The following is a 22,932-nucleotide window of genomic DNA, read 5'->3' as shown; positions in this document are numbered from 1 at the left end:
TGATTTAGTGATCTCTAAAAGTACTTACTGCAATGAATGCCCAGTTCCCAAAGTAATAGGCAGCACTGAAGAACCAAAACTTATGAAGAAAGAGGTACGTTCGAGTGACAATACACTGATCTAAAATGAAAGGAAACAGTACTGATTAACATAGAACAGAAAAAAAAAAATCAGTTAACCCAAATATAATAGGATAATAATTTAGCAGTTTTAGAGAGTATTCAGATCTGCAGAACAATTACACTCATTAAATCTCATTGACTCTCCCACGAAGGTATACAAGACCAACATTTGTTGTTACAAAGAGTGACTGTGACAGGTAACATTAAATTACAAGTTACACAGGTAACCCCCTTACCACTGGGTACAATTTCTCCTGTAGATGTGTCAATTATTAACTAGAATCTGTCCAAATGGAACTCACTTCCCATTTTAAATAAATCATAGCCATAAAGAGATACAAAGCAGATTTTGGATTAAACATACATTTCAGGACTCTGAAAAAAAGGTGTCTCTACTAGGACTGCATAAGTTTTGTAAATCAATGTCAACTACAATGTTGAGTGACGTAGGCCAAAAAACCCCAATATGTACTGAGACTTTTGCAATCCAGATAGCAGAGGACTTATTTGTACCTAAGACCTAAAAACATGGTTAAACCTTACTCCTCTAACATGTATTTTTTGATGTGGTTGCATTTTTCCTTTTTAAGAGGCAGATTCTAACAAAATTAAGAATCAAATTGCCAAGGCATTTTCAGCACTGCAAACAGGGAGCATAAAGGTTTGCATAGGACACTGAACCTGGGACATTTGAGAGATCAGGTCAGGGTGGCCAGCAGGACACACGAGCCAGTTGAACCTCTCCAGTGCAAGGAGTGCACTGAGTTTATGCTAAGGTATAACACAATTTTTTTCTTCACTTATTATGCTTCAAACCCCACTTAAAGCCCATTTCAGAGCAGGAATTCGTGTCTAAACAACTTGAACACTAGAGAAAGTAAGCCACACAAATTGCCTGTTCTTCCCTCAGTTTGGACCACAGGTTTGGAAATATTCCCCAGGTACAGTTGAAGTACAGAACTTCCTGTCTTCTAAACTTCTGAGCGATAGGCTGCTTATATAGTTATAGAGTTTACCTTTCAGCAGCCATCTAAGTAAGAAATGCAGGCAAAGTAGAGATGCTTCATAACTGCAGATAGTATTGTCAATACCATCTGCAGCTCTCCAGCTGGTTACCTGAATTAAAAACAGCTAAAAGACTTTCAGATAACTCTTCACCGTAACTGGATTAAGTAGATGACGGTAAATATTTTAGAATAGTTTAACCTTAAGAAAACATTTCTATGTAATGTGTCACAAGAGCAGCTAACTAATTTTTACCTATTATTTCTGAACTAATATATTACTAAATTGGTTGACATAACACAACATTCTTAATCAATTTATTCCTCTGTATGACCCAATTTAGCATAAGTTATAATGAACAATCTGAATTAGGATAACTACTTGTTATCCAGAATGATCAGTGAGAATATTACTGGCACATCTTGATCATGTGGAACAGAAATATACATGGAAAGTTACTAAGCCTCCAACAGATTACTGCCATCACTTTAAAAATACAGCATATTATGTAGTGCTGACCAAGGCACAAAGCCAAGATTCAAGATATAAAACAATGTTTTAAACAAAGAATGAGAAGTACTAACAGTCATTACTACCTGAAGAGTCAACTGTTTTTGTTTTCAGTCCATTGATGACTCAGTTTATCAACTAGACAATGAAAGACATAATATCCCCTGTAAATCCACAGATCAAACTGGGAGGAGAGCAGAGAACCAACACACCAGATGACCATATTTAGGAGAGATCTATTTTTCAAGTCCTTTGAAACAGTCCTCAAAGTTTAACAGAGACAGAAGCCCTGTGCTTGGAACAAAGAGACACCATGTAATACTGCAGGCTGGGGGTTGACCAGATACAACTACATAACAGGAGAAGGTTCACCATTGGCATGGGTAAACACTGAAGCGGCTGTCTGTGGAAACATTCGCAGCTGGATGGACCTGAGCAAACTGCTCTCCTTGACCCTGCTGGGGTGTTGGACCAGACTGTCTCTTAAGGTCCTGTGTGTGCCTGAAATCATTACACAAATGTAGATGTAGAGACAACACAGATCTAACTGACAATGGCATTTTGGATGGAAAACCCACAGTGAGAATGTCATCCACAGATAGATGAAGTTTACATACCCAAATTCAAGCAGAAACTAGTTTTGCCTAAAATACACTCAAAACTACTGCCAAAAGAAAACCTGCATCTTTACTGCAGGTAAAAGCTGCTAAAACATAAAAGCACTGCATATTCCAAATCCTAAATGTATTGAAGACATGGCTTCAGGTATCCAAGAACACTTATTTCATACAGCTCTTGCTGTGAATTACTTAAAAGCTATGTTGCAAAAAGCAGCTGCCTCTTACAGTTTCTAGGAATGGCTTTGGTCACAGACCAAATTGTTGAGATGGACCAGACAAAGCAAGCTTCAGCAGCCTTCAGATACTAGCAAGTATATAAAAAGTTTTGTAATTTCAAGTTTCCCTTTTTGTCTTGTACCTATGATCTCAACATATCTTTATCAATATGTCAGTGTTATGGTCACTCAAGGACTTCCAGTGTCCACAGAAGTTTATGTTAATGATTCTACTTCACGTATTATTTCCACAGCTTTCTCTGGAAACAGATTCATGGAATAGCAGCAACAGCTGCCTCAGCCACAAATACAGTATTTCTTTGTTTTCTTGTTGACTAAACAGGGAAAAATGACTTTGTTTTTTAGTATCTCTTACTCAGCAGTTTCTACAACAGTGGTTTCTTGCATATTCTATTTGAGCACATCCCCACTTCACATTCTTCTCTGCTGTGAGATATATACATACACACAAAAGTAACAGTAACCTCATTCATCTGTTGAGCCTGCTTTTGCACTTCACAGTCCTGCTCCTCTGCTGCTGCTACTTCACTGGTTTCACAAGTTAAAATTAATCTCCCATACAAAGCTTTTACAATTTTTGGGTTGTGGCATCCTATACCAGTGATCTTTCCCTTAGCTAACTTCTCCCAGAAATTGCTTAAATCTTCAGTTCATCACTCAGTTTTCACAATAATGCAAGTCTTAAGGAGTTCAAAATCACTTGCTTCAAGGTTAATTTTGCAACAGATTTACATCTTTGATCTCTTTTCAGACTGGAAAGTATATGGGAAAACACACTACTCACATATAGCAAGATCTGAAAATATCTCCCAACTGGTTGTATGTAGCTACAACAGCTGCCCACAAAGAGTTGTGAATCACTAAGCTTCCAACATTTCAAGCTGACAGCACTTTGAAGCACTACAGTACACTAGAAGCATGAGTATCAAACCACTCAGATGTTAAACAACAGTTCATAGATCTTAAAAGACTGTAGATAGCTATGTCTAACATACCCGCACAAAAAACTGCCTGATGTTAATTCCCAATTGTTTGGCTTTGGTGTGGGCTTTCTTTGCTCAGCTGGAAGTGGTAGTGAGATGGCACCTAAAACAGACCCTGTAGAGACCAAAAGTCTAAGTGGATAAAGCCTAGTCCAAAAAGCTACCTTATTCAACAAAAGCTGCTCAGTAGGTTTGGAATCTAATCCTGACAAAGGAAAAGATTTAGCAGGCTAAGGAGAAGCCAGGAACTTGGAAGACAGGAGTAATGAGGAGCCTGGAAAAGCTATTTGGGACAAGCTATTATTTAGAAGGCAAACTCTGCTTTTTTCAGCACTTCAAGCTGCAGGTAATTTGTGTATGAGACTTCACATGGTGTATTTGCAAATCAAGCACAACCTGATATAAAACTAGACAGACAGAAAAGTGATGTAATCAATGTAAATAATCTGGTTTTATAACAAATACTCAGATCTGATTTTGTAACAAAGGTTACAAGCCTAGATAACCAGCAGCTATTTGCACTTACTTTACACTACATGAACAATTGCAGCAGCCACACAACTTCTTGATGATAATTACACATTATGAATGTTTACATTAAATGGTTTGAGAATTCGCAAGTCCCATCAGGGCTAGCAGGGCTTTATAGCATAAGGAGGCTTCCAGTAAGATTCTCCAAGATTTTGTGCTGAAAAAAGAAAAAAGTTTCTGAATGCTAAATAACAAGAACCATGTCCTACTGAGCAATCTGGGTCACATAACTATTTTTTCCAACAGTCAGATTTAAACAAAGTGACTTCTACGAACAGGATTCGCATTCTTGTATGAATGCAAGATTTAGTTGCAGAAAGAGGGTTCTGGATCTTAGAATCAACGAAGCACAAACAAGCTTTACCTAAACGTAACAAGAGTTTTCACCACTTCCCTCTATACACTCAGAGAGCCCATCAGTCCTCTTTTGGCCATTTTAAATTTGGAGTTCATCTTTGCACAGTTATGGCATTATAATGCAAAACTGCACCCAGCTATAAGGCTTCTATTTCAGTTTCTTTACAGAGATTCTGTGAGAGTGCCAAGATTTGCATGTATTAACAGACTAGGTGAAAACCATTTAATGAGATTTAAAGAGCTAAACCTGTTAATCTCATTTTTCATAATTTTAAAGGATAAATTGGACTTTAATGTTTATTAAATACCTCCAAGTGAAGAAAATACTAATTCTACAAGGCCATGTGTATAGTGCAAAGGTACAGCACTAGCCAATAACTAAGATCTGAAGCCATGTTAATTCCAATGAGATAATACCCATTTTCTACAGAGAAGCAATAAACCCCTAGATCAGCCTGGTGAAGAAAAGTGTTCTCAGTGTTTTTGTTGAAACTAGACACCTTTTGAAACACTGTGTACAATTTAGGTTAATTACAACAGTGGCCAGATGTGTTTAAACACAAGCCATAATTGCTACTTCTTGCCTTTAAAGTGCTAACTTAAATTTGAACTTCTGCAAGATGCATTTCTTGAGTCTCCTTTCAGTAACTAAAGGCAAATTAGTCTTGTTTTAAAGACCTAGCTAGTGACAAGCATCAAAGTCAATACCCTAGGGATGAACATGGACGCAAAATTCCAGAAAGCAAGCAGTGGACAGCATAACCTATCATTTCGATACTAATCAAAACCTTTTCCATTAGCTATCTATAGCATTTTGGAGTATCAACTTGGCACAAGCTTAAACTTTCACTAGTTCAGACTTGAAACTACAGTACACCACTTGACCTTCAAGGTTAACTAATTTTGTCATATCGTTTCTACTGTCTTCATCTGATTACTTAAAGAATGATGTGTCCTGTGGAAAGAAGGATTCCTTGTTTTTCCCATCCTGAGAGAATGCTACATGAAAAGAACTTGGAACACGGGAAGAAAGAAGATACTTTAAAAGAATTATCTTGACCTCTTTATATCCTTACAGAGTACCTCATATTCTGTCTGCAGACAGAAGTATTTACAGGCAGCTGACACTCAAAGAAACATTTAACGAAGCAGAGCAACCTCCCATGCTGGAATGCCGTCTTTATTCTCTGGAGAAGAAAACCAGTTATGATCTTGATTAAAGAGTCAAAAGACCTGATGCCAAGTTCTTTTAAATAAGAAGCTGGATGTGAATTTGTGATTTTTTTCATCAGTGATGCTCTGAAAACAACAGCTTTATTCCTGTCTTCTTTAGACACAATTTAGGATACACGTGGCTGTAATCCAGTCAGGTTTCTCCCTCACGGTTCAGAAAGGATTAGCCCAGTCCAGTGTCATTCATCCAGCCACAGAAAATATTTCCAATACATGCTGCAATTAATGTTTCTCAGTGATTAAAAGATGTGGTGGAATTGCTACTTAGAGGCCAAATATTACGCCTTCTTTTGTTAAGAGAACTGCCTTTATTTAAAAGGCCATTTTGTAGATAGTGTTGGTAGGTTTCTTACTCAAAGGGTTCATTACTTGCTTTTAAGAATGGATGTATACCCCTCAATCCTTTACAAGGAGCTTCAATTCTTATTCCAAAGTACTGATAAAATCAGAGCATTTCACTTGACTGTTGGGCTTAAATCCAACAGGAAACAGAAGTAGCATGTAGATCCAAGAAGAAACTGTGCAATTACTTTACTGCCATTTAACATTTCATAGTATTTAGAAAATGCAGCCTCATCTCTCTCCAGTTATGATTACTTGGAGGGAGAAGAGGGGTAGTTCGTATCTGTCCATGGTGGTGGGGTGCACAAAAAATTGCAAGACTTGATGTATCTACAACTGCGTGTCAATGAACAGCGCACTGCAAAAAGGTATTTATGGCACTCTTAGCTGCTCGTGCTATTTACAGCTGCCAAACAGGGCTTTCTGTGGTCAGACCTGCACCACTGTGCTTATTTATACTGAGTACTTATGGTTATAGAGGACTTCAACAGTGTTACGCATAAGTAGAGTGTCATAGCTTTACTTGCTCTAAGAAATCCAACCAGGAATTTTTTCCTTCCCCTGCCCCACTCTAAGAAGAGGGAGTTTGAACGGGGAGGGGGAAGGGGGGCAATTAGCTTTACAAAGGAGCTGGCTGGCAGAACTGCATTCCCAGCTAATGGCCCATCTGAGGCTACAGTGAGGGGGAGGAGTTTTTCTTTTCTGCCACCCTCCACACAAAGTGGGAGAACAGTGTGGTTCTCTCTACTCTAACAGAGACGGGGAGTCTGTTTGTGCATTTGGAAAAGCTTTGAGGCCGGTTTTCTTGCTCTCAACCTGGTCATTTCTGACCACTTGCTTCATCTTGCTTGCACGCTGCCCTTGCCTCTAGCCTGAACCTGCTGTGATTTCATTGGAGAGTTTGTGCTCGTTGGGAGAAAAAGAGGAGCCTTGAGCACCACCAGCCAAGGACAGCGGTGCGTTCTGTGGGAAGCAGACTGCCCTTCTTTCCCTCTATTCCCTTCCCCCTCTTGGTGGGAGAAGGCCCCACTCCAACTTCTCCCGTGATCCAAGACCCCGCGCGGTGACCGCCAGAGCCCAACAGCGCCCCCTGCAGGCCACCACAGAGCACTGCAGGCTCTGCACCTCCAGTGATCCAACAGCGCCCCCTGCCGACCGTGATCAGAACCGCGCTGAAGGACAGAGAAGTACTCAGACTGTTTTCTTTTTTTTTGAAGGGGACTTTTGGGTTGGGTACAGGACTATTGTCGAGTTGTTTTTTTTTGTGTTCTGTTACTGTCTTTGCCAACATACATATATCTTTTAATAACGGGTTGTTATTTCTTTCTTTTTTCCATACTTCCTCGATTGGAGCCTCTTAGTTTTGGATTTACAATTGCTGAGAGAGAGGAGTTTGGTCCATCTCAACTCATCCTCCTTAGCAAACATTCCAGTCTCTTTAAACTGAGACATAGAGATTCAGGGCAAAGTACTACTAAGGTCATTCACTAAAGTAAAAAGAAACTGGACAGAGTCCTCACTAAAATCATCATTTAGGCTTTATGTGAAACATTTTGTAATTGTGCAAATTAATTAATTTAAAACAACAATTTGCAAGTGGTAACTTATAGTCAAACAGCTCTTCATACAAAATTACAAAATACTGAAGGTTCTGAGTAATTTGCTTTTAGTTTCCCTTTGCATGTCTCCTGATTTCTCTAAAGGAGAAACAAAGAATATGCTCCTGTTTTGGCACTTGTCTTTGGGGCTCCTTTTCAGCTTGACTAATGTCTACATCTAATCTTTATTCTCACTAAAATAAAGCCTGAGATTCTGAACTTCTTGACTTCTAGCTAACAAAAGTGTCTTGGAAAAAGGCGCAGATCTAGTTAACTCAGTAAGACCTTCTCAGTTCAAAGCCTCAGAAACTGAGATAATCTTTCTTCTTTCCCACTTGACATTTAGCTCCAAGTCAGTGCAGGTCTGTGAAAAAGGCCCAGCAGACAGACTGTACCACGCATTTAGCAGGCCTTGGGTAAGGCTCATTTCCCCAGTGAAACAAGTGAGAGAATCCAAGGGGGATTCATAGCATGTTGTGCATTTAAAGTGCATGATGCTTAAAAAAAAAAATAATTTAGGGGGCTGTTTTTGTCTAGAAAGAGGTAGAGAGTGTTTATCAGATATCATAACTAAGGTTGGGAAAAGTCTTTTATATAGCCTTGCAGCTGAGTCATTGCTCATTTACATTAATCTCATTAACTTGTTTAGCCAAACCTATACCAAGTTTTCAGTGCATTACTCCAGGTGAAAGAGTCTTAATCAAATAACTGAACTCCTTTGTTTGACCTTATGCTCAACTGAACTGTGGGCCCAACAGTTCATCTGGCATTAGGCCTTGAAAACAACAATCAAAGGAGATATTTGCCCAACTGTATCAAACACTGAAAATTAATGTCTTGCCTATAACAAATTTATTATATTTGCTGCTCCAAAAGACTACTTAAAAAGCTTTTAAAAAGTCTAATTTAACCAGAACACAACACTTGCACAAGATGTTTAAATATAACTTAAAAAAAAGATACTTTGAGTTGTAATATGCACCCTACCCTATTATTTTTTTGCTTCTGTTCTGTTTCATGCAGTTATGCTACTATAGACTTTGGCATTGAGTATAAAACAGATTCACCTCCTGCATATCAGGAGTAAAGATGAGTTTTGCTGCATGAAAGCAGATAATATAATGGTAAACAGTACAAATTATGTATCTAGCTATAAATATTTGAGAGTACATTTTTATAAGATGGCATTTTAACTGCCTTAAGTTTCCCTAGGACGTGTAATTGTCCTTTTGACCAAGCCAGACACTAGTTTGAAACAAATCTGTAGGAAACACTGCCCATTAAATACTAAAGTTTTAATGACATCAAAATTTTTGAGAGCATTAGCTGTTACAAGAAGATCAGGTCTATTCTACCACCTTAGACAGGAAAAAAAAAAATCTACTTAGTAACAGCAAGTAGAGATCATATCTACAGCATCTGAGTATTCGATAACACAGTAGATTGCTATAAGCTTATCTATCAGCACAGAAAATAAAGTTTGTTTCATGTTTAAGGAAAAACACCTGTTAGAATTAACTCAGTTTAAATGGAACAAAATAAAGTGCAGAGAAGACAAATCAATATTTGCATTTAGTTCCAGTTCGATGGTTTACATAAACCAGAAGGCAATTCAAACTGCAAGTGCTTGCCCAACACCTTTATCTTAAAGTTATTTGCGTCTATTTTTGCCCATGTCTAATATCCTTAAAAACAAGGAAAACTGTATTAAGAAGTCTAGTTTCTACCTCTGAAATAAGTTTCACTTGCCAGGATACTGTCTGATCACAGAAAAGAGTAGCATCTAAAACAGTTATTTTCATTAGTTTTGTTCCTAGGTATTACAAACGGCAGGTACTTCAAGGCAACCACTACATTTCCACTTTATAAAACTGACTGGATGAAACAGTGAATAAAGTGTCTTCACTAATGCAACTTTTTTTTAGTATTACAAAATAAAGTTTTCTTTCATTTATAAAAACATTCGAGTGGCCTGACCATCATCTGCAGTTAATACAACTCCACTATAGCCTTTTCATTGCATTAAGGTTCACATTTAAGAAATACCCATCCATCTTCTACTTACACTAAGTTAGCACAGGACAGCATATCAACACCTTCTCCACCTCTTTCCTATAAAGAAGGGGGAATGTGACTCAAAGATTCCCACTGCAACAGCACGTTAATGATGACAAACCAAAGCACATTTACACAGACCAACTCTTGTATTCAGCACAACAGAAGACTAGTTTTAAGCATCAGCTATATTGTCTCCCTTAGTTAAAGTAAATTAGGAAAGAAAATCAAAGTATTAGAAGTATTCAAAAAATCAAGTATGGGTGCAATTTCATATGTTTATAAGGAACTGGGGTTGGACTGAAATAATTAAGCAGCAAAATGTGAGGAAATCAGACTATTTTAATTTCTCTCACAAAAGTCAAGACCAATGAGCTTTATCAATGCCACTGAGTATATTCTCCCAGCAAATAGTAGCCAAGTCAAGAAGCTGTTCACAAGAAATAAAAACCTATACAACTTGGTCAAAGTGATCTCATTTTGAAAGACAACGACAGATGTTGTTCTTCTAAATTCTGCCAAAAATAGAAGTTTCTATTTTAATCACAAAGATACAGCAGCCTAAATGTGAGTTGAACAACTATATTTGTCAAAATAGAAAAACACTTGACACTGCATTAAGTCTAAAGCTAGCAATCAAAAAAATGGATGAATGATTTAAGTATGAGGGAAGACAGGAGACAAATTCATTCCCCTTGGGAAATGCTATGGAACCACCAGGAATAAGACTAACACATACATACTCAATTTGAAGATATTGTAAATACAAGGGAATCACCTTGCAAAGGAGACCATGGCCTAACAGATTACAAACAAAGAACTAATGGTCCAGTTATCTCCACTAGTACAAAATCTTGTCCAATAACAAGTAGGAAAAAACCTGAGGAGCTGTTAAGATCTTCTAGAAGCAGTCAAAACCCAGGAGTTACAGAATACTGATAATAAGAGGAGAATATAGGACAACTTTACCTTTTCTATCAATTAACAAACATTATCAAACATTTTGTAAGTATATAAATGCACACATAATACAACTGCTCTTCATACAGAGGAGTTGAAAGTTTGCCAGAGTAAGAACAATTGAAAGCTTGGGTCTGAAAAGATCTGGACCATTCTGAAGGCCATAAATCTTTTGCTGAGATCAAAGCAATCAATATAATTGATTGTGACCTTAAAGAACAGTATCAGTATTGCAATGGCTGGTGCAATTCAAGCTGTTTCAAATTGTGAAAAAACTGTCCACATACAGAGGGAAAAGAAGGTGAAACGTAACACTGCAAAAAACTAATCCAGTATGATTTCAATTAGTTTGTATTTTTTTTAATGAAACCAGGCTAAAATTCATTCACACCTTTACTCAAGTTTCAAAGACAAATAAATACCAAATAAAATGTTACTAGTATCTCTAAAAACAAATAAAAATATCAACATTAAGACCTGCATAGATGGAAAGTCAAGGAACACTTCAGAATTACCTATCTGCTTGATAGTCACTACTCACAGCTCTAGAATATCCATAATATATCTTCTGCCCAAAGCTCAAAAAGGGATGGTTAATAACACAAATGAGCAAGAGTTATACTTGATATTATAATGAACAATAATTAAGAGGATTACACGAAAATAATTTAAGAGGTCTAGTTCCACTGGTAGTGTTGCTCATGGAAGAGCCCATGTTTACCTATTTATCAAAATTTCATAACTCTTATCTGTAAAGTTCCACTAAGAATTTCCAGTTCCACTAATTCAGATCTTAGTTTTCCTGAGTACATTGAGAAATTTAATAGAATACTTGTCTGGACATTTCTATGGTAAACATATACACTGAAGTGACACTTCCCATGCTAAGCTATTCACCAGCTGGGATTTATTTTCAACATCTTGTACATACACATTAAAGCAAATGAGACATTTTAAAGCGAAGTGGAATGCTTTGTTGGCCAAAGGTTCTACTAAAAATGGTCATTTCTTCAAATGAGTCAAGTAAGCTTTAAGGAAGCTATTTTTTGGTCTTAGCTACATATCATAGCTTATTATTATATATTATTATATATTAGACCAAAGCAAATAAAAGCCATGAAGAGAGCGATTGAGTTGCTTATTACAAACAACCACACACCTATCACATTAGAAATATAAGAAATAAATATATTTAACTCACCTTCAGGTGCATCTGCATCGCAGTCTTTAGATACAAATGTCACATTCCTTGGCTGGCCATCAATTGTCTGATTACTCTGCATTATAAATATGGAAAATTAGTCTATCAGCAATGTTCATCCAATGACAGTCTCCAAACCAAATACATTTCCAAATAAGTTTTTAATTTTATCAAAACTGCGTCGACAAAACTCTCACAATATTTAAACAGATTGTTTTTTGAACAGTATATGCAGAGTAAGCTGTAAATGGTAAAACATGAACATTTTTAAGTACCCTTTCATTTTAAAAAAATATAGCTTGTGTTCTTTTTGAAGACACAAAAATCAAATTTCATCTCTGAAATTAAACCTTTTAACTGTCCATAAAAGCAATCTGAAACTCAACTTTGGTGCTAAAAACACTATGAAAATATTAGGCTTCCATAATGATACCGAATGCAATTCTCTTCCGGCCTAAAGGCCAGATGGTAATATCCAACACATCTAGACAGCCAGAATGGAAAAAGACAAATTACACCGAAGTTAACAATTTAGAACCCAAATGTGCCTGCTTAAGTGGCCCAAATCTTTGGAAACCCAATCCTTTCAGAGACTGACATGAACTCTTTATGTACCACATTTTTGAAAGGGTGAATAATTTTAGCAGAGTCCTTTGCACTCCACTGATTTCTTCATACATTAATTCACTTTAAAGGGTCTCATACCTACTTTCACCTTCATGATTTCCTAAACAGAAAGCCCTCTACAGAAATCAGTAATGGTCAACACCTTTTCTCCTTCAGACTGAAGAAAATATTCCTTAAAACATACCAGCAATCAGTACAAGCTGGTACAGAAAACTGTCTCTCTGACAGCTTAACTGAGAAAGTTTATCAATATTAAGCAAATACAGCCTTCACTGTGAACATTCAAGAGAAACAACCAAGTGTCTATCCTAAAGGATCCTTTAGGATAGCAACAGTTTATATGTCCAGTTAATTTTGATTCATGCAAAGACAAAGAAGTGTGGAGACCACTACTGCCTCAAAAAATATGGATCCAAAGGAGTATGATTAGTCACAGGAATCAGTGGAACCAAAAGTAGGAGGACAATGGATAGAAACAATAGGAAAAGAACAGAAGACATGAAACTTCAGTTATTCAGTGTACATTTAGTAGTGGCCCATCTCTGGGATGTATTCCAGCTGGCTGTCACCATTACAGCTTACACTGCTCAGAGAGTGCTTCTTTCAAAGGACAGCATTGTACCTCATACAATTACACAGGGCATACAAAACCCATAGATCAATCAATCACAACAGGGTCATTTCAAAAATTTCACCTTCCTTATCTTTATTCACTTTAGTATTTTAATAGTAGGGTTTTTCAAATACAACCTATGGGCTTTCTTTGATAACATCTATGCTTTTTTCTAGGTCTTATATCAGTGTTGTTCTCCATGAACACTCCTGCAATTTAAGACTTTTTAGCACAAGTATTGCTGGAGGAGAACTCTAGTGTTCTGTTATCCCACCTAGTCCAAGGCTGAAAACTGGAGGCATCAAGGACAAGCAAGAGACAAAACCAAGTACAGCACTCAAGCATGTGTGCTGTAAGAGGTGACACATTTTGAATACTTAAGAAAATAGCAAGCTATCATATAAACGGGTTAGGTTACAGCCTGTAACACCAACATAATTTGCTCCTGCTTTATATTCAGGATCAAGAAATTGAAAAGACCTGTTTGCACACTTGGCCATCTAAGAGATACTTCTGGATTCCTACTGCTGACAGAGACACTCGGGGTCCTGCAGTTTAGGTCCACTCCTACAAATTATCTATGTGATGGCTGAGGAAGGAAAGTGACTGTTCCCTGGTTAAGGACCAGAGCAGCAAAGGTATCAGTGTCACTCACAGCATATGCTGGCCTTTTAATTCCTCTCTGTGTCAGTCAAATCCTAAAGGTCCACTAGGTACAAACATCAGCAAGCAATGGTCTTTCTTTCAGACAAATGCAAAATAACCTTTGACCTAGCTGAACGGAAATAGCAATTATACTTGAGTATGGGCAAAATTGTGATTTCACTAGAAAGCTGAGAAGGTGGCCTGGATGTGGATAGAACTCTGTGAAAGGTTATGAAGAGACTCATGGCTGATTAGCAGATGTTACAAATTGTCTTAAGAGGTGAACCCAAGCTATCCTGGGTGTTTGAAGAGCTATGAAAGTTGACAAAAGCTCTACACAGGGACTCAGTTGGTAAGACCACTATATCCAAAGGAAACTTTCAAAAGTTTCCTACAGACAGCATAGCTGAAAACACTTTTGATGAACTGGGGTCACATGCTTTGAACACACTGGTGGTCAAAATATTGATAAAGCTAGCAGCCCAGGTCTCGCTAATGTTAATTGGCTCATAAGAGCTCCACTTTTCTATACATACTCAGTTAAAAGGAAAAACCACCAGCACTTCCAAATTAAAAGTTCTTGTCAAGAGTAAAAGTCTCCAAAGGAAACAGTTCAAAATTTAAACAGGAATTTAACCTGTCTAATGCATTACTATAGATTTTGGTTACAAATTAGTTTAACGGGTTAACAGATTGGGAATTACTGTAGAGCAAAGCAAAGGGAGAAGTACTCTTACACACTGTCTTTCTGTGAGCCACCAGATTGTAATACACATGTTTATCAGCCCACCTATCCACTAAGCTGACTTGGAATAATCCTCATTTTTTGCTTGTTTTTTTACACAGTGCTGGTTACCAGTGGTGTTACTTTAAATGATGAACTTGACAGTGGTGTGTGAGCACAATGAAAACCTAGACTGTCCAAGTGAACTGGTGCATACAGCTCAGCATCAGGAAGCCTGCCATGTATAGGTCACTTGCCCTGCTCCTGTGTATGTTTCTGGATACTCCTACATCCATAATCATCAATTTATAACTGTTAGGAACCTCTTCATTGCTAACATCCACAGAAAAGTCTGTTGCTCCTCTTCATTCCCAGACACCATCTCTCCTTGTTTCTAAATATAAAAATCTGACATGCAGTTGTCAGGGTAGTCAGACAGAAAATGTGTCTGGTACATTCTGAAAGACTCTTTGAGAGGATGTTGTCTGAAGACATAACAAGTAGATAATTTGGTATGCCAGGGAAGTCCAGATGTAGTTTACCAGCATATTCTTTATGCCTTGCATTATTTTAACAATAAAAGCAGTTTCTACTCAAGTTGTAGTATGTACTTTAAGCACAGCTCTTTGAAATAAAACATAAGAAGCTGAAGGCCCAGAATGGCTATCTTGCCCACAACAATTTTAATCCTTTAAATGGAAAGTTATAGCTCTAACTCAACCATTTCAGCTAATCCTTCTTGCATTGCTGACCAGGATTGTATGTCAATAGCTGTAAGAATGACACAATAGCCTTCCTACTGCTGTGCTCTATTCTCTTGATCCTTCTTGGTTACAAACTATATATTTATGTTTGGATACTACTTGTCATAAACAGGTAACACGCAAGTGTGTGTTTAGTGTCAATCTTTCTGCCTCCCTCAATATAAGCACATTTTATTTTATTCATAAAGTAAAACAAACTGCTAGCTATAGCTTTTATTATTTGTTTTTCTCTTCAATGTTCCATGTTATCTGCCAGCTTTATCATGAAAGATTGCTTTCTTGGGTCATTGAAAGGCCTAAAGACTAGTTTGGTAGGACCTTTAATGAAATTTTCCATCCTACCCTTACACCCACAATGGCTCTGCACTGTAATTGGAGATATACAATCATTCTACAGTATAAAAAACTGAACTGCCTTTTGCAGGCACTTTAGCTCATAGCTGATACAGATACAGCTATATATATGATGTTCTAAGTTACATACATAGTACATAATCATGCCAGGAGTTCTATGTAAACTCACCATATAAGCAAAATGTTTTCCTCAATTTACTTTCAGATTAGTTTTTTGCTGCTACTACTCTAATTCTGACAAGTTGAGCCAATTTATAGATGCCTACGCATGTTTATTTTGTATTAGTTATATCTAGCATAAAATCTAATAAAATGCATTACACTTCTTAAATACCAAACACTCAAATCCCCTACAGTGATTGTATTACTGTGCTTGGATTGACATGAGGATGACCAATTGCCCCTTACCAGACAACTGAGATGTAAAGACAGTAGGAAAGTAGCGTTTATTGAATCCTCCATTTCCTGCAGTGAATTCTACCACATCAACTCAACACATTTAAGTTGATCAGATTCCTCATCTCTAGCATGTTTAAACACTACTCCAATTTCAATTTCTCCTTGTAATCCTTTTGTACCAAATATTCTGTATCCACCATGTAAACCGAAAGAATTGATAGTGATAAATCACAGAATTTACTAAATAGTCGCAGCTAAAGGAGGTCAGTGTGTGTTTTGTTTGGGTTTTTTTTAATTTTTAAAGTAGTGTGCTCCCCCAGAGGTACATCCTCCTGGAAAACTAACTGAAGTATTCCAAATGCTCAAAGCAGCATACAGTTACTTCAATCTCATTTAAATCCCTTCTTTTAACTACTCTGGCTCAACTATTTTGTCTGAGAAACTCAAACACCAAACAGCACACCAGGAGATCTTGACTTCATTGTGCCTGAATAAGCAACCAGTTCACAACCTGGTCAGTTGAAGACCAGATCTAACAAAGTCTACACCTATAGGATATCAGACCTCAATAGACAGATGTCCATGAAACCTCTCAAGATTCTTATGATATGTAACACTGAATTTCCCCATAAATATGCAGCCTGCCACTCAAACTAAGATGAAATACAATAATTCAAGTCTTCAGGTACAGAAGATGAAAGACTTAAACCAAAACCTTGAAGTACACAAAAGTGCAATAACAAAAGCAGAGACTAAATTTTAACTGGTTAATTCTGTAGATTTTAGAGAGCAAGAACTGCATGGAGTTTCATCAAGTTGGACAGTCCAAAGTGTCTTAAGTGTGATTAATCAGCACATACTTTGCTCCAATCTGATGAATTTCTACTGCAATAAGTTATCTTTGTCATTCCTCACAAACATGCACATAAAAACTATCATCTGTGGATAACATTGATTTTATTCTCTACATAGCCTTACACATTAAAAATAAGCCTCACTGCAGTCACTTAGCATACCAGTACAAAATCTAGTGGAAGCTGGCAACTGTCTTATCAGAAAGAGTAAAGCAAAACTCAGGAGTTTCACACTGTCTGAAGATAACCTAGAAATTAAGCTGTGTAATATGCAGTACAATTGGTTTCTGGCTTGTGTATTACCAACAGACCTACTAGTATTTCAAAAAAAACAAAACTGGCTACAAAATTCTCTTCAAAATCTGAGAATATGCCTGACTCTAAGAGTTTCTGTAAACAATACATTTTTGGATGCAGAAAATTTAAACATAAAATAAAAAAAATTACATCTCACCTGCACCAGGTATTTCTGGCTTCCATACATTACATATTGTGGAGCAAGACTGTAAATCATGTAACTTGTATGAAGAACTATCAACAGAAGTATCATACAGAGAAATAAGAGTGCTTGAGGTCGAGTTTTTCCTCGTCTGATTTTATAAAGCTGAAACCAGAAAACAAATATTAACACAACAAAATTATTTTTTTTCCTGAAGACATTTAAAAACCTCTTTAATTCAAATAATAGTTTTAATTCTACTGCCAGAAGTGGGAGGTTGCTAAAATGATCCTCTGGCAACTTAACTCCAGTGACTCAAAGCAGGTTTTCAGGGGTATTTACCTAAATTTCAGAGCACAGCTGTTTAAACAAATTAAGTACTGGTTACAAACTAAGTAATGGCCCAAAATATCTACACACCAGTAGCTAGTAGGAAGATTAAAATGGTGTTGCGTATCACAAACTGTGTATACTTATAACAAACTGTGCCTTGGTTTGTCAAACAATATTATGCCCTTTGGTCAAGGTGGGGTGTCATCTATCACTACAGCCCAAATCAGATCTAGAAACAGAGGAAGGAGTTATGAGAGAGCATTCCCAGGCTCTGAGGAAACTTGCCCACCATATGGTGGCTTCTTGTTCATTTAACATTGCAGGGAACAATACAATCCCTCATTGTTATTCTGTAGATACCACTGTACTCTCTAATCCCTAAGGGCTCAACCTGAAGACGGTATTCAGGGGAAGAAGTTGGCATATGAGGGGTAAATGACAGAAGACCAAAACCAATACTAATCTCACAACTCATTGCAAAGATTGATGGGTCATTGTTCCAAATCTGGGGTGTCACCACACAAAAAGGTGACAGTTTTAAAAGGAGAGTAGGCACATAAGCATGGAAATATTTAACAAAGTATCACAGGCATGACTGTCACACTATGGGACACAAAGCTGCTTTTTCAAATACTTTTTTTTCAAATATATTATTTGCTTAATATTTAGATATGCCATATTACCACTGTTCTCTTTTACTTCTTATGAAGCTAAACTTGCTTGTCATATCTGTGAGATACTGGATCCAAACCTCACTGAATTATTGATACGGGTCAAAACCAACTCACAGTGAGTGTGTGTGGGGAAGGGCTGGCCCTAGACCTGCAGGTACATGGTAAGGCTGCCATATCACATAAGGTTTGCTCAGAGCACACAGCCTGCAGCTAAGAGGGCTGGGTCCCTGAGAGCACATGGCAGAGCTGAAGGCTTTGTAGCCCTGCAGTCGGGCTGTCAGTCAAGGCAGACCTGCCTGGTAGCCCACCCACAGCACACCCCTGCAGCCTGTGACTGCTACAGCATAGCTCACTCTGGCCTGAAGGCACTGACGGGATATCCTGCCTGGGAGGGAAAACTGAACCATATAAATACATGAGACTCCATCTGAGCTCCCTCTCTCTTTTCTCCTGCTGCCTGCACCACGTGAATCATTGAATCTTGTTGGTAACCATTTTTCCTTTCCTCTCTCTCCTTCTCTCTTTCTTCTTTCTTTACTCTTTTAATCTGTTTTCTTCTTTTACTCTTTTCCTTCTCTTGTGGGTAACTTAAAACCAATGAATTGTGTTGTACTAAAGCTAGTATATTGATTGTTTGTGCTGGTTTTTATTTTTCCTGTGGAACGGGTTTTTGGCTGGATGTTTTAGTGAAATATTTCTTCTTGATTATATTTTATTCCTGTAAACTCTTTTGTCAAAATATCTTATTTTTCTCACTAAATTAAAAGAATTTCTCTTAGAGAAGAGCATGTGACTCTTTCTCTGGATAAAAATTCGAGGTTATAACAAACCAAAAGGCTTTTAAAAAGTCTTAAATAAAATGTAACCACTCTGGGCAGCTTATGGCTTAAAATCTAGAGCGTAACAACATCGATGGCAAATCAAGCCCTTCTGACTGCATGCACATTTCAGATTTTGACCATAAAATTGACTTAATACTTCCAGTACATCAGAATCATATGGCTTTAACTTAGAAAAGTCAGAAGCCAAAGTGACACTGATTAAATACTTGAAAAAGACTCAGATGACTGTACTGCTCAAACTGAAACATCAGTTTTGGTCTGATAACTAAGCAAAATGAAACACCTTCCAAAAGCAGTGCAAATCATACACTAGGCTTCCACTCACTACACATACAGACATCAGCAACATCCCATATTTATGATGCAGTACATAAATATATTCAATAGCACATATTTGTTAAATATCTGCATATTAGAAACTAAACTCTTAAGTCATATTTACCCTTATCCAGAAGAACCATATACCCATATTTCGAATCCCTGCCATTGAAGTGAAGATAAAGTACATAACAATAGTTGTAATAAGAATATAATCAAGTGGAAAAACCTAGAACAAAAACACAAGCAGTTAAAAAGACAAGGAAACAAGCTCTTCTCCCACTTATATCTAAATAAGTAGTTTCTACTTATAGCGTCTGTGGTAGCAAGAGTCCTATTTAAAAGTTTTACATAGCTGGCTCCAAATATAGCTAACATAGCTGGGTGCTAATAGAGCTTAGACAATTAACTTGCCAACTGAGCATTTTTCTTAATTTAAAACTTGCGCTAATTTTGAAGCATTATACATTTTTAGGCCAAGAAATACTTAATTCTTTTAAATAGAAAGTCTCAGAATGGAAAGTCCACAGTGACAACAATCATTTTAGGACTACATAGGCATTCTATTTGTGACATTTTTCTGATCATATTTGCATACAAAATTTGATTTTTATATTTACATTAATAACAGCTTGAGAATACTGCTGCTGAACACTACTTTGCACAGTAAGCTGCAAGCTCAGGTGTTCCACAATTTAAAAACCCTGGGAAGAACGCATTGTGCTGGCCCACTGTACCAAGAATAAGGAAATAACTCAACTAGGGGAGAATAAAGCATTAGCTTATATTAAGGCTTTTCTTTTTCTTAGTTTACCCATGAAAAACTAAATTTGTACATGGACTTGTTGCCTTTCAACTCTATGGAAGTTAACAGTGTTGGGTTTGTTTCAAAAACTAATGCCTTACTCTAACATACATAACTGCATAGAGGAATATATCTTTCAATGTGCAACAAATATATTAAAAAGTGGAAAAGTGCACCAGAAAAGAGAGGAGCATCCTTACATATATATATATATCACCAATTTTTTACTTACTCTTTGAAGAACTGGTAACAACATATTCAATGGATTGGTCAGATTAGTTCCTAAAATTATAAATCCTGAGTCAAAACCAGCCGAATGCAGAGCTTTGTCCAAACTGCAATAATCAGAAAAGTTGGGTAAGTACAACAGTTCTCCCAGACCTTCGTCTTCACTTTAATCTAAAAGGGCAACTCAAAAAAAAAAAAAAAAAAGGTCGAACTAAACCCACAGACTGATAACTTTCTAATATCTATATATATACACACTTTGCTTTGCCACACTCATTGCACTTGTTCTGTGAAAGTTACATTGATTTCTGCATCTCCTCAGCATTTTAGCTCTTCCCTAGTTTGGGTCATATTTGGCCAGTTTGAAAAATTAAACATGCCAACATTTGAGACCTCTGGTTAGTGTCACTCTTTGTTGAAATCTGCAGCTGGCCATATTGTTTTCAATGCCACCAAACAATTACTATGAAATGGATATCATAATAGATTAAAATATGTCACTTACTGCAAGAACTTAAGCACCTGTTACCCAGCCAAGAAGTACCTATGTGCATCAAGATTCATTCAAGCAATCATAACACTTTTGTAGTCTGAATTAAACTTTCTTAACATATATGCTCAATTTCTCTGCTGAATCAAAACAGTTTTCAGCAACATACAGTCAAGTCAAGCTGACCCATGTTCTTCCTTCAATCTGTTTTAGCACATTTTGCTGAGTTTCACTATATACTATTATAATGAAAAATGCAGCTCTAGTGACAGAAATGTAAGGTAGAAAGCAGACCACCTCTTGAAGCAAACCACCCCAATTCTGATGTTAGAGCAGAAACTAGGTAGTTTAAGTGGTTAAGGAAATGCTGAAATGTACTTACTTTGACAAGAACAGAGAGACAGTGAAGAGCAGTGCCACAATGATGAAGAATACTCCCCACACAATCTAGAGGTAAAAATTAAAAGCAATGTAACTGAAAGTACTTTCAATTGATGCAAGAAGTGAAGAGTTGTCTAGGTTTCAGTAAGGGACAAATGAGCTTGGACACTTCAGAGCTTAAACACATTTGAAACAGTAACTGTTTGGTAAACAATTGAGAGAAGTGTGAACAAAACTTTTACTATGTTAAACACAGTTTATGTCAAGTACATCACATTCTCCAGTCCAATACACAAGTCTACCCCTCAAGTCAGAAGTGTCATTAAGAAAAGAGATGACACATTACATCAAATGAACACAGCATTTAGCAGAATGCACAACCTGTACTTACTATATTACACGTAAAACCTTAACTATACACATGCATATAGCCTTGTTTAAGGTAATTAAAAGATTGGTGCCTTGACCACTATACCTGTGTGCTCATCTTCCAACAGGAGGCAACCTGTGCACACCTTACAAGGAACATCTCGCCTTTCCCAAGAAAAAGCTCCCTTCTGTAGTGCTACTCCAAAACAGTGACCAAATCACTGGGAGCTGATTTTTCATAAAACTCAAGTAACCAAGCCCAAATGGCAGGTCTTGATTAAAAGCAAAAGGAGAGTGTTTTTATTATGCCTACCAAATATAGCACTTGAGCCAGGGATTCATTCTCTAAGCTGTCCTCAACTAGAGCACCTCCCATTGTTTTTCCTGGGCTACAAGCTAGTTCAGGAAACCATTCTCCACTTTGACAGGTTTTCTCCCTCAGAATCTTTTCTTTGGGGAGGTTAGGGGATGGCACACAGAAGTGAGCCTAGACAGTAAACCCGTTCAGTTACAGTTCCTAGAAACCCAAGTCATGGAATATGATCAAGTAAGCATGCTGAACTTCCTAAAACAATCATGTTTTCAGATAGCTAGACCTGAGACCTAGACAGACGTATTTCCAAACTGTATATGCAGGAACACAGTGCATGGTCTTCCACACAAATGGGAGAGTTTCACCATTTAAATTATTTTATTAGCCCTAAAACTTGACACACAGCCATCATGAAGAGGTTAAGAACTTTATTACAGCTGCTCATTAAAGATACTCGGAGTTACAATGCTATTATTGTTCAATTAATTCTGAAGATAAACTTCAAACAATATTAGAACATCACTTATAAAACAACTCCAACTATGTAGGCCTTATTAGGTATAGATTTAGAAACTAATACCAAGGTAAGCATTAACTTGTGCATTTCCACATAATTAAGTGTACTAAGATTTTACTTCTGCACAGCAAACTCTCACTAGGTATTAGCTGTACAGGGAATAGATGTTTAAACCAACTGAGGCCAAGAGTCTTAATCTTGCTTTACTTCATTACCTTCTGCCAGCTATGGCTACTAAACTGGTATCCATATCCCCACTGGAATATCCTTGTCTTTTGAAGTGATGTCTAACACTTAGATAAATCATTGTCAAAAAAAAAAAAAAAAAATATCACTCCTTTCCCCATTTTACCCTCTACTGCAGTCCCATTAAATACAAGATTGAGAGGCTAACACTAAAAAAAAAAAAAACCCACAAAAAACCAACTTCATTCTACTTTAGTTCATCCTGTATGTCCACAGTACTATTAAGACTACTGAACCATAAATT

The 22,932-nt window shown here is 37.1% G+C and overlaps 1 protein-coding gene across 2 annotated transcripts in view; it reads right to left on the bottom strand.

The window, feature by feature from the left end:
- Positions 1-22,932, bottom strand: part of LMBRD1 (LMBR1 domain containing 1) — a 73,331-nt gene that overhangs the window by 2,048 nt on the left and 48,351 nt on the right. The window contains exons 10-16 of one of the 2 annotated variants that reach the window (XR_010429404.1): positions 21,245-21,309; positions 20,377-20,479; positions 19,464-19,568; positions 17,188-17,337; positions 11,754-11,829; positions 4,003-4,164; positions 28-120 (exon numbers count right to left, since the gene is read on the bottom strand). Coding sequence is in view for 1 of the 2 variants with exons in the window: in XM_064650219.1 (XP_064506289.1) it covers positions 29-120; positions 11,754-11,829; positions 17,188-17,337; positions 19,464-19,568; positions 20,377-20,479; positions 21,245-21,309 (591 nt within the window). In the remaining variant the exon portion in view is untranslated. Of the gene's footprint in view, positions 1-27; positions 121-4,002; positions 4,165-11,753; positions 11,830-17,187; positions 17,338-19,463; positions 19,569-20,376; positions 20,480-21,244; positions 21,310-22,932 lie in introns of those variants that run through there. The other variant, XM_064650219.1, reaches the window with a different exon arrangement.

This window comes from Pseudopipra pipra, chromosome 3 (assembly GCF_036250125.1).
Source record: "Pseudopipra pipra isolate bDixPip1 chromosome 3, bDixPip1.hap1, whole genome shotgun sequence".
In the NCBI taxonomy this organism is placed as follows: Eukaryota; Metazoa; Chordata; class Aves; order Passeriformes; family Pipridae; genus Pseudopipra; species Pseudopipra pipra.
This window is presented reverse-complemented; position numbering and strand designations above follow the sequence as displayed.